Genomic DNA, 12,524 nt, shown 5'->3' with positions numbered 1-12,524 from the left:
TAATTAGTGATCATATCTACATTTAAATAATCTTTAACAAAGTTATAAGGGGGGAAAAAGCTATAAATGAACAGTAAACATACTGAATTACAGACAGAATTCTATTACAAACCAGATTGTAAAAAGTTTCATAAATTTCATGCAGTCTAATACAATGATTCTTGCATCTTACTGTATCTACACCTCGCGCTGCAACAGCTGTCTACAATGTATGATTGTACCACAGACACAGATTATTTAAATGTAGATATGATCACTAATTATAGTTAATAATTCAATAGTTAATTAAAATGCAACTGTGGTTTGATATAACTGTATTATTCCCCTACAGGGCTCTCATTGCATTTGTGAGAAAATAGGTTGGGCGCGTGTGAGAAAATACGGATGGATGCATTTGTGAGAAAATATGAAGGGGGCATTTGTGAGAAAGTTGAATTTTTTTCTTTGCAAATCGGATTGTGTTTGTTTGCAAAACGCTGCATTTGTGAGAAAGTCGTTTTTTTCTTTGCAAAGCAGATTGTGTTTGTTTGTTAAATTTTGGCACATAATTAACTCCATAGGATCTGACTTATTGTGGGCAGTCTAAGGTACACCTGTGCACTACTCATTATGTCAGATCAGCATCTTGATGTGGCACACCTGTGAGGTGGGATGGATTATCCTGCGGAGACAGGATACTACATATTCATTATTGGACCAATTACATACCGCACATGATAAATCCGCATGTGTCTCTGCCTGAACATCATTTCTTCGCTGCTCCTAACCAGTTCAACCAGCATCATTCTGAGACTTTTTGGTCACTTAGGAGCAATTTTCTACTCTGAGACGCTTAGTAAATACAAACCCAGATAACATTTTATAACAAATTAATGCAGAAAACCATAAAATTCCAAGAGTTTCACATACTTTTTTTTTACACACACCCAATCTCTGTATTTATCCCCAACAGAGATTAATCTCTTTTTCACATTAACAACCAGCTTTCTCTTCATTCATTAAACTTCAGGTCAAGAGGTGAGTCAGACAATCGAGCAGGCCATCAGTGGAGACTTCATGGGTCGACTGATCGTACAGCCCACTGGCTGTGGAGAGCAGAACATGATCTATATGACGCTGCCCTTGACTGCCACACGCTACTTAGATACCACCAAGCAGTGGGAAGCAGTTGGCCGGCACCGACGTAGCGAAGCTGTCCAACACATTCAAACAGGTGAAAAGATTCTTTCCACACACTATACAGAAAATTTATGTTTTATACTAACAAAATGTGGAAGATTTAACTTTTCGTAATTGTAAGACTCTTTCTCCTTTAGGATACGCACGAGAGCTTACGTACCGTAAAGATGATGGTTCCTATGCTGCATGGGTACACAGACCTGGAAGCACCTGGTAAAACAGACAAAATACATTTTGAGCAATTTATAAGTTCTTACGCAACATTCACTGCTACAGTAGGTCACATCTTTTGACTGTTTGCTTTCTTAATCTTTACCTAAAGGTTGACAGCTTACGTTGCCAAAGTCTTTGCTCTGGCCAGTGACATCATTAGCGTAGACGAAAATGTTCTCTGCAGTGCCCTGAAGTGGCTGATTCTGAATGCACAGATGCCTGATGGCACATTTAAAGAAAATGCTCCAGTGATTCATGCAGAGATGGTCGTAAGTTAAAATTATAATTTTTCTTTTTTTACCTGAAAATTATTGATACCTCCAAAAAAAAAAAAAATCCCAAAATAAAACGTTTCTGTAATATCTGGTGTAAAGACTATTCTGTGCATTTCCAGGGTGATGTACGAGGCAAAGATTCTGATGCATCTCTGACAGCATTTGTCCTGATTGCCCTGCAAGAAGGAAACCACCTCTGTGCCAAATTAGTCAGTGTATGTCTCACAAAAAAAAAAAGCTTTTATCTAATTCTACAAAACAGCTTTTGTCTAATTCTGCATTTTTGTTTTGCTGTCTGCATTTAGAGTCTTCCGGAAGCTTCCAGAAAGGCCACTGAATATTTGGAGCGAAAACTCCCCTCACTGACAAATCCATATGCGATAGCTATGACTTCCTATGCCTTGGCCAATGCTGGCAAATTGGACAAAGCCCGTCTCCTGAAAGCTTCTTCTGGTGGTCAGGAACCAATATTCTGAATGTATATATTAAAAAAAAAACAGTATCAATAAATTATGATGTATGTATAAATGATCAACAATTTAATTCTGAATTTTCTGCCCAGATGGAGCTTATTGGCAAGTTGCTGAAGAGCTTCACTTCACTCTGGAGGCAACAGCGTATGCCTTACTGGCTCTGGTAAAAGTAAAGGATTTTGATGCGGCAGGAAAAGCAGTTCACTGGCTTAATAGGCAGAGTAGTCCATATGGAGGTAGTGGCACTACCCAGGTTGGTTTACAAAGGTTATTTTTTCTTTCTTTATATATATATATATAGTGGAACCTCGGATTACAAGCATAATCCGTTCCGGAAGTGGGCTCGTATTCCAAAACACTCGTAAACCAAATATAATTTTCCCATAAGAAATAATGGAAGCTCAAATTATTCGTTTCACAGCACAAAAAAATTAATACATAAAAGTAATTTTTACAAAATATAAAGTAAAAATAAAACAAATTCACCTGCACTTTAACTTTTAAAACAGATAAGTGTTTCCGTTTATGCGTGCAGGCGCTGTGTGTGTGTATGTAATTTGTATGTACACACACACAAACACATTAACAGACCGGCTGTTTTATAGGAAAAATTAACAAGGAACATTGCTGGTCACACTCGTGTGAGCGCATACTAACAGAATCACTGCTGTAAAGTAAAAAAAATAAATAAATAAACCTGCACTTTACTTTTAAAAAGAATTGCGACAGAGCAGAGTTTCTGTGAGGAGCAGAGTGTGTGCGTCTGTATGTGTGTGGGAAGCCGAGGGGAGAAGGAGGTGGGAGGGGGGCTGTGAAGACGAGAGTTTGTGTGTGTGTTGGTGTGAGTGAAGGAGCACAGTGTCAAATTACGCACGTGCACACACATATATATATATAAATATATATATATATATATATATATATATATATATATATTTATACATATATATATATATATATATATATATATATATATATACACACACACACACTCGCCTTTACAGCCCCCCTCCCACCTCCTCCTCCTCTTGGCTTCCCACACACATAAAATGAAACACGACAGGCTGATACAGAGAGGGAGAGAAAAAAGGGATTTTTAACCTCTAATGAGACTTCCTTCTGATTTACATGTGCGCAAACATGTGTGTTATAAGTAACAGTACATGCGCACTGTAAACACGCGCTTACAAACCCAAAATAAAATATGTTTCACACACACACATGGTCAACAGTACACGTGTGCACGGATGTTGATTATAACACTAAGAGACGAGCACTAAGACCCAGCAAGGGAGACGATTACCCACAATTCTGCAGCACAAGAGAGAGAAAAACCATTGGCTCAGTTGTGATCATGTGACACTCGGCATCAAAGCAAGAAGCGCATGCGTGATACAGTACACGATACTCTGTAAACCAAGACAATGCTCGTCTAGGTCACAATTTATTAAAAATCTTTGCTGGTTTCGCGGAACACTCGCAAACTGTGTTACTCGTAATCCGAGGTTCCACTGTATACATTTTTTTTTTTTCATGGTGGATCATGAAAATCAGTTTTGATGTGGATCAAAGAAAAAGATAAAGATTTAATCTTAAAAATTCTGTTAAGTATTACCTTCTATAATTTACTGTTATGAAAGGTTTACACTGATCGGCCATGGTATTAGCACCACCAACAGGTGAACTGAAAAACATTGAATATCAAATATACACCAGTAAAGGGTGTCACCTGAACACCCAAGGCTCTATGTGTGTGAAAACTAAAGAGCAGCCTGTCTGGTCCAATCTTACAGAATGCACCACAGTTTGCTGTGTATTGGGTTTAGGAGGAGCAAGAGTTTAAGGTTGTTGATCTAGGCCCATATTCAGGAACTCATTCCTAAGAGTGATGCAATTTTGGTCCTACTTTTAGGTGTAGAAATAAGAGCAATTTATCAACTTTTATAAAATAGGACATCACTTCTATCTTAACCAAAATATAGGAGAGGTCCAGTGGTGTCCTAACAGGCTAGGATTGGTGACTCTTAGTGTCCTCAATAGTGATGTTACCTACTTTCCTCACTGAAGGTATGAGTAGGAAGCTTCATAAATGACCTTTATGTCCTACTTAGAGTTAGGAGTATTACAGTATTTGTCTTAAATTAACTATTAACGCTTGATTGATTCTGGGACATTCAGTATATATGGACCCTAGCTGCCATATTTAGCTTTCAGATCTTATTGAGCATAAATGTAATATGCTGACAAACAAGTCTGATCTATTGAAGCTCCCTCTTAAAACACATAAATAATCTGCTGCTAACAGAGTTCAGTGTATTTTACCAACATCCTTTAGTCTTTCATGATTAAAAGTTAAGTTGTTTAAATTTATGAAGAGTTGAGAGGATGATATCTCAGTCTGAGTTTGTACTTAATTCCTTCTGCCTTTTACATGTCAACTAGTCAACCATTATGGTGTTCCAAGCAGTGGCTGAGTACTATAAGCAAGTAAGAGATCGTCAGAATGTTGACTTGGATGTGGAACTGAGTGTGAGTGGACGAACTCGCCCCATCGCATGGAAGTTCAGCAAGAGCAATGCACATCTAACACGCACAGACAAGGTTATTAACAGACAAAAAAATAAACATGCATTTTATTATACTTTTGCTTTTTTAAGCAGCTATACAGAAAATCATACATAAGAAGCTAGAGATCATAGGTTGCATATGTTTAAAAACATAATAAGCTGAACTGCCTTGATTTAGCTAGACAATACTGTAACAGTAAATCATTCACAGGCCATGCCCCAAGCTCCACGCTGTCATTACACCAAAAAGCACAATATAGCCCACACACAATATATATATTTTTTTTTTACCAGAATTAAACAAGTTCTATGTTGTGCAGTGTTAAAAGTTCTGACCCCATTTTTGAAGACTAAATACCAGATTTCTGTGTCTCGCTGTTTACAGGTTCAGCTCAAGCAAGAGTTTAATGTTACTGCTAAAGGATCTGGTGCTGGAGTTCTCAAAGTGAGTTTTTATAGATGCTAGAAAGTCATTTGTTTTTTATTTGCAGTTTATTTAATCAGTAATTATTTTTTCCCTTATAGGTGTATACACTTTACTATGCAAGACCCATAGAAACGAAGAGTGACTGCACAAAGTATGATCTATCTGTTCAAATGAAAAGGGAACAAGATGGTAAGTTTTAGTTAGATTTTTTTTTTAATTCATGCATTCAATTTTATGCAGCAATTATATATTTATTTGTAGTGTCAAAATTGTACCATTTTTTATTTCTCAGTATCAAACTCAGATGCTGAAGAAAGTTATGAGGTTATAATTGACCTTCTGTAAGTATATGGAAAAATAACTGCCATGCAAGATGACTTTATACTTTATTAAGACCTCTGTAGTTATTTTAGGTTCACCAGTTCCACAAGGCAAGGTGTCTGGTCCATGTTGACGTAATTGTATCATACAATCCTGCAGTTGGCACTTTTCAGGGGCCTCACTCATCAAGGCATTTCTGTCTGCAGAATAAGTGTGTTTATGCTGGACTGTATCTGCATATTTTTTATATTTAGTATCTTGCTCTGTTGCCACATGATGATTTTAGTTGTATAAATAAATATGTATGCAGGTGTTCTAAATAATGAATTAACTTTTTCCCCATGTTTTAATCTATCAATCCAGGTTTAGGGATGCAAACAGATATGCCACCATGACTGTTTTGGATATTGGCTTACTGACAGGATTTGTAGTGGATGAAAATGACCTTACAGAAGTAAGCAGAAATCTGGCAGATGTTACAGATAGTTCTGCCCTTGTGACAGTAATACCGGGACAATAAGCATATAAACACTTTGAAATGGGGAACATGTCTGAGACCTATATATTCTCATCTCAGCTAACCAGTGGAAGAGATAAATACATTCAGAAGTTTGAGATGGATACGCAGCTTTCAGAACGAGGCTCCCTCATCATTTATTTAGATAAGGTATCTTAACTATTTTTTTACATTTGCATTATAAAAGTGTCATTAAAAGTGTTGTGGTGAAGCTGATTTGCTCTCCTGTCAGGTATCGCACACTAGACCAGACCGGGTTGTTTTTAGAGTGCACAAGATAATCAACGTAGCTTTGCTCCAACCTGCTGGTGTCACCGTGTATGAGTATTATTCTCCAGGTAACTGGTGTGCATACACTCATACACACGTACACAAATACAGATCCAACCAAGTCCACACCGTCACTTAGGTTAATGTTTGCATTTTTCATAGGGGAACGCTGTGTGAAGTTCTACCATCCTGTAAAGAAAGATGGAGCCCTAAACAGATTGTGCAGTGACCGGGAGGGTCTGTGTCAGTGTGCTGAAGGTACACACATTCACAGCTGATAAATACAATCAGTATAAGAGAAAGGTATAAGGAAAACATCTCATAAATTCTGATTCCAACAGCTAATCTCACTTTTTATCTAAAGAAAAAAAAATCACCAATGGGATATTTGGGTTTGTAGGGACTGCAGATGGTCAGACATTTTTTTTTTACAATAATAAAAAAGAATCCACCTATTTAGCAACAGTTTATATTTTAACAAATGTATGACAAGGACACTAAATGAGATTAGTGCTTAAATAATATTTCTAATTACGACTAAAGATATTTGTGATACATCAGTGTGAAATTAGTAACAATGAGCAGCTTCAAAGCAAGAGTCCCAAAACCACAGAGAATACAACATAATCAATGGGTGCTACTCCCTGACAGAACCCCTCCCTCCAAAAAAGGCACTACTTCAGAGAGCCACAGGTGGCTCAGGACATTTCTTTCTGGTGGGGCATCTTCTCATTTTCCAGCAGAGAGCCTGTGGCCTGTGGCCTGTGGTTCTTGATTCAAGATGGCGCCGGTGAGGTCGGCTGCCGTCACGACTGCTCCGACCACCTTTTCTTTGTTTTTGTTCTTTAAGTTAGTTTACAGCGTTTTAAAACCGGCAAAATTACCACCATGGGGTACATTAGTTATGATAGAGACACTCTTGTTTCTATTGGTATACAATGTACTCACAATTCGACGTTTTTAACTCCGGATCCGAGCTGGCCGAGTGAGATCCTGAGGGACAACAAAGGACGCGACGCGAAGCGGCGGCCCCGAGGGAAACGAGCCGGCGTCAGGAACAGGCTGAGAGCATGTGCACACCGCACACCTCTGCCTAGCATCCTGCTCGCCAACGTCCAGTCACTGGAAAACAAGCTCGATGACCTCAGGGCCAGGGTAAAGTTCCAGAGAGACATTCGGGACTGCAATCTCCTCTGCTTCACCGAGACATGGCTGAACCCAGCGGTGCCGGACCACGCCATCCAGCCGGCCGAGTTCTTCTCGGTTCACCGCATGGACAGGACGCGGGACTCGGGGAAGTCAAGGGGAGGCGGCGTGTGTTTAATGGTGAACAGCAGCTGGTGCAACAGCGCGAGCGTTGTTCCTCTCACACGCTCCTGCACACCAAACCTGGAACTACTGTCCATCCTGTGTCGTCCTTTTTACCTTCCTCGGGAGTTTACATCGGTCATAATCAGCGCCGTTTATATTCCACCACAAGCGGACACGGACACTGCCTTATGCGAGCTGCATGAGGCACTCACACAACAACAAACACAACACCGGGACGCTGCGCTTATTGTGGCGGGGGACTTTAATAGTGCCAACCTCAAACGTGCAGCGCCAAACTTTTATCAGCACATCACCTGCCCCACCAGGGGCGAAAGGACACTGGATCATTGCTACACCACAGTCAAGGACGGTTACAAGGCACAATCTTGTCCACCGTTTGGTAAATCCGACCATGCCGCCATCTTCCTCATGCCAAAATACAAACAAAGGCTGAAACAGGAAGTTCCGGTTCAGAGGGAGGTCGCGCGCTGGACGGACCAATCGGTGGCCGCGTTACAGGACGCACTCGATGACGCAGACTGGGACATGTTCAGAAACAGCTCCGATGGTGACGTCAGCGTGTTTACGGAAGCGGTTGTGGGATTCATCGGGAAATTAGCGGACGATACCGTAGAAAAAAAGACTATTAAAACGTTTCCCAACCAGAAGCCGTGGGTGGATAAAACCATCCGCGACGCTCTGAGATCTCGCACCGCTGCCTACAACACGGGACTCGCGTCGGGGGACATGGAACCGTACAAGGCTGCGTCATACAGCGTCCGGAAGGCGGTGAAAGAGGCGAAGCAGCGCTACGGGAGGAAACTAGAGTCACAGCTCCAACAGAGTGACTCTAGGAGCCTGTGGCAGGGACTAAGGACAATAACGGATTATAAAGCACCAACATCCGGTATGATAAACGCAGACGTGTCTCTGGCAGACGAGCTGAACACTTTCTATGCTCGCTTCGAGGCTGCAGCTAAGGACGCTAGCGATGCTAATGCTAGCGGCGCTAACGGCTGCAGACAGGAAGTCACTGCCAGCACCGGAAGCGCGTTCATCATCACCGAGCATGACGTGAGGAGAGCCTTCAAGAGAGTGAACACCAGGAAAGCAGCAGGACCAGACGGCATCTCAGGCCGTATTCTCAAAGCCTGCGCAGACCAGCTAGCACCTGTGTTCACTGAGATATTTAACATCTCTTTATCTCAGTCGGTGATCCCCACATGCTTCAAAGAGTCCATTATTGTTCCTGTCCCAAAGAAACCTCATCCTGCTACCCTCAATGATTATCGCCCTGTAGCCCTCACTTCAGTAGTGATGAAGTGCTTTGAACGCCTGGTCAGAGACTTCACCATCTCTTCACTACCAGACACACTCGACCCACTACAGTTTGCTTATCGTCCAAACCGTTCCACGGACGATGCAATCTCTCATCTCCTCCATACATCTCTCACTCACCTGGACACTCGGAGGGGGAATTATGTGAAAATGCTCTTCATCGACTACAGTTCTGCATTTAATACCATAATTCCCTCCACACTTACCACCAAGCTGGAGCACCTGGGACTCAGCTCATCTATATGTCAGTGGATCTCCAACTTCCTAACTGGCAGAGCACAGGCAGTAAGGATGGGCGGACATGTCTCAGCCTCCCTCACTCTCAGCACTGGAGCCCCCCAGGGTTGTGTTCTGAGCCCCCTGCTGTACTCTCTGTACACCCACGACTGCGTGGCCACTACCAGCTCCACCACCATCATCAAGTTTGCTGACGACACTGTTGTGGTGGGCCTGATCACGAACAACGATGAGACGGCCTACCTGGAGGAGGTTGGAAATCTGGAGAACTGGTGCCAGAGAAACAATCTCCTCCTGAACGTCAGTAAGACAAAGGAGCTGATAGTGGACTTTAGTACAAAGCAGGTGAGGAACTACCAGACCCCCGTCATCAACAGGAGCCCAGTGGAGAGAGTGGACAGCTTCAGATACCTCGGTGTTCACATCACGCAGGACCTGGCATGGTCCTGTCACATCAACACCGTGGTAAAAAAGGCCCGACAGCGTCTCTACCACCTCAGACGCTTGAGAGACTTTAGACTGCCCTCCAAGGTGCTCAGGAACTTCTACTCCTGCACCATCGAGAGCATCCTGACGGGAAATATCACGGCCTGGTTCGGGAACAGCACCATGCAGGACAGACGAGCTCTACAGAGGGTGGTGCGATCAGCTGAGCGCATTATCCGCATCGAGCTCCCTGACCTGCAATCGATTTACAGCAAGCGGTGCTTGACCAAGGCCAGGAAGATCGTAAAGGACCTCAGCCACCCCAATAACGGACTGTTTACTCTGTTGCGGTCTGGAAAGCGATTCCGCTCCTTGAAGGCCAACACAGAGAGACTGAGGAGGAGCTTCTTCCCGCAGGCGATAAGGTCTCTCAACCACAACCACACCACTATGCAGAACTACACAATATTTTCATAATTGGTCAAATCTATCAATCTTCTTACATCCATGAACACTATGGACAATTACACGCTCACCTTCCTTCATATATACACTACATGTCATACGTTACATCCTGGACCATTGCACAAAGACACTTTAGTAACCTTGCACACCTACCTTCACAACTACACTACATTTTACAGTTTTACGTTTACATCCTGGACCAGTGCACAAAGACACTTTAATAACCTCTGCACTAAGACACTTTGCTCTATGCATATTTGCACACACCGTACAGTATATTTCAATTTGCACAGTATATTTCTATTTTGTACATCATATTTCTATTTTTATTTCTAGTTCTATTTCTTGTCAGTCCAAGCAATTCTTGTCAGGGAATTCTTGTCAGTCCAAGCATGGGGCTTGCGATGGAGCAGGAATTTATTGTAAGGATGTAATTGGGTCTTGGTAAGCAGGTAAAAGTGGGGCTTGGAACAGAAACTAAGCTAAACTAGTTCATGGGGAATGGAATGGGGCTTGGGACAAGGCAAGCCAGAATAGCAGGGGGATACAGTAAGTGCAATTCCTTAATTCAGGAGATCCTGCATCCATTCTACTTCATGCAAAGCTGGTAGTGCAGTGCAACATGTGTCCATATATTTATATAATGATCTCACTTGCATGCTACTAAATAGCGTGTAGCTGCCACTATTGCTCCTAACCAACTGCCTTTGGATTCATCTTTGCAGTGTTTTAAAGGGAGCATGCCTTGTGACCAGCTGGGAACCTGCCCTGCTCTGCTGCATTGCTCACTCTGCACTGTCCTTCCAGAGAGTATTGTGGGATCTTGTATCTTTCTCTCCCATGTGCTCCATACCATTTCTGGCTTGCCGCCACAACACAAGGTGGCTGCCTGCAAAGTTTAGTTGCCTTGTGTGTTTGCTGTTGCTGTTTGACCTCCGTCAAAGAGTCTCACAGAGTTCTCTGTCATTTCTTGATCATGCATGCTCCTCTTTGGTAGTCAGATCCATCATAGCCCCCCCCCCAAATATATATAAAATATATATATATATATATATATATATATATATATATATATATATATATATATATATATATATATACATTTTAACATTTCGTTTTGATTTTATAGATAAGTAATGCTTCCTATTACATTCATGTGATGTTAAGGTCATAAACAGCTGTGGACTTAGGTAATTAATTCATCTGTAAAGAAGACAATGTCATTTCACTCCAGTCTTCATGGTCTATGCAGTCACAAAGTCACAAGCCTATGAAGACCACAGATATTGCATCAATTAAGGGTGTGGAGCCTGATATGATACACAGTTAAGGATATGAATGATACAAGATTGGACTGTGAAACTAGGAACAATAAGCAACTATAAAATAAATCAGAAAGTAGTCCGTGGGTACAGAGCGCCCTCCAAGGGGGTTATCTCTGACAACCACTATGTGGTTAAATTTAAATAATTAAGCTATGGAGGTGAGGGGGTTCATATTTGTGAAAATGAATTAAAAAAAATGGTCTCCCTATAACAGAAAACTGCAGTATCCAGAAGAAAGAGAAAATTGATGAGAAAGAGCGTGAGAAGAAAGCTTGTGATGTCGGCATGGATTATGGTAAACACTTCACTATTGCACATCACACACATGAAAACAATAGTGAATATGAAAAACATATATACTCAGCAAAAAAAGAAACGTCCCTTTTTCAGGACTGTGTATTTCAACAATAATGTTGTAAAAATCCAAATAACTTTACAAATCTTCATTGTAAAGGGTTTAAACAATGTTTTCCATGCATGTTCAATTAACCATAATCAATTAATTAACATGCACCTGTGGAATGGTCGTTAAGACCTTAACAGCTTACAGAAAGTAGGCATTTAAGGTCACAGTTCTAAAAACGCAGGACACTAAAGAGATTTGTCTACCGACTGTGAAAAACACCCAAAGAAAGATGCCCAGGGTCCCTGCTCATCTGCGTGAACGTGCATTAGGCATGCTGCAGGGAGGCATGAGGACTACTGATGTGGCTAGGGTGATAAATCGCCATGTCCGCACTGTGAGACACCTAAGACGGCACTACAGGGAGACAGGAAGGACAGCTGATCATCCTCGCAGTGAAAGACCACGTGTAACAACGCCTGCACAGGATCGGTACATCCGAATATCACACCTGCGTGACAGGTACAGGATGGCCACAACAACTGCCCGAGTCACACCAGGAACACACAATCCCTCCATCAGTGCTCAGACTGTCCACAATAGGCAGTCCATGAGGAGGAGATGCACTGCAGTACTTCAAGCAGCTGGTGGCCACACCAGATACTGACTGGTACTTTTGATTTTGAGCCTCCCTTCATTTAGGGACACATTGGGAAACATTTTTAGTTTATGTCTTATGGTGTTGACTCTTTTAGTGTTCATACAAATATTTACACATTAAGTTTACTGAAAGTAAAAACAGTTGAAAGTCCGAGGAAGTTTTTTTTTTTGCTGAGT

General features: G+C 41.7%; 1 protein-coding gene across 1 annotated transcript in view; it reads left to right on the top strand.

Moving 5' to 3' along the window:
* The window catches only part of LOC128506542 (complement C3-like), a 39,347-nt gene that overhangs the window by 17,567 nt on the left and 9,256 nt on the right, over window positions 1-12,524 (top strand). The window contains exons 25-39 of the mRNA XM_053477038.1: window positions 1,010-1,213; window positions 1,317-1,392; window positions 1,502-1,661; window positions 1,787-1,882; window positions 1,973-2,123; window positions 2,230-2,393; window positions 4,583-4,741; window positions 5,093-5,152; window positions 5,233-5,323; window positions 5,427-5,475; window positions 5,819-5,909; window positions 6,033-6,122; window positions 6,205-6,310; window positions 6,405-6,500; window positions 11,559-11,639. Of these exons, the coding sequence (XP_053333013.1) occupies window positions 1,010-1,213; window positions 1,317-1,392; window positions 1,502-1,661; window positions 1,787-1,882; window positions 1,973-2,123; window positions 2,230-2,393; window positions 4,583-4,741; window positions 5,093-5,152; window positions 5,233-5,323; window positions 5,427-5,475; window positions 5,819-5,909; window positions 6,033-6,122; window positions 6,205-6,310; window positions 6,405-6,500; window positions 11,559-11,639 (1,674 nt within the window). The remainder of the gene's footprint in view (window positions 1-1,009; window positions 1,214-1,316; window positions 1,393-1,501; window positions 1,662-1,786; window positions 1,883-1,972; window positions 2,124-2,229; window positions 2,394-4,582; window positions 4,742-5,092; window positions 5,153-5,232; window positions 5,324-5,426; window positions 5,476-5,818; window positions 5,910-6,032; window positions 6,123-6,204; window positions 6,311-6,404; window positions 6,501-11,558; window positions 11,640-12,524) is intronic.

This window comes from Clarias gariepinus, chromosome 18, assembly GCF_024256425.1.
Source record: "Clarias gariepinus isolate MV-2021 ecotype Netherlands chromosome 18, CGAR_prim_01v2, whole genome shotgun sequence".
In the NCBI taxonomy this organism is placed as follows: domain Eukaryota; kingdom Metazoa; phylum Chordata; class Actinopteri; order Siluriformes; family Clariidae; genus Clarias; species Clarias gariepinus.
Note: the sequence above shows the minus strand (reverse complement) of the source record. Positions and strands in the feature narration are given on the sequence as shown.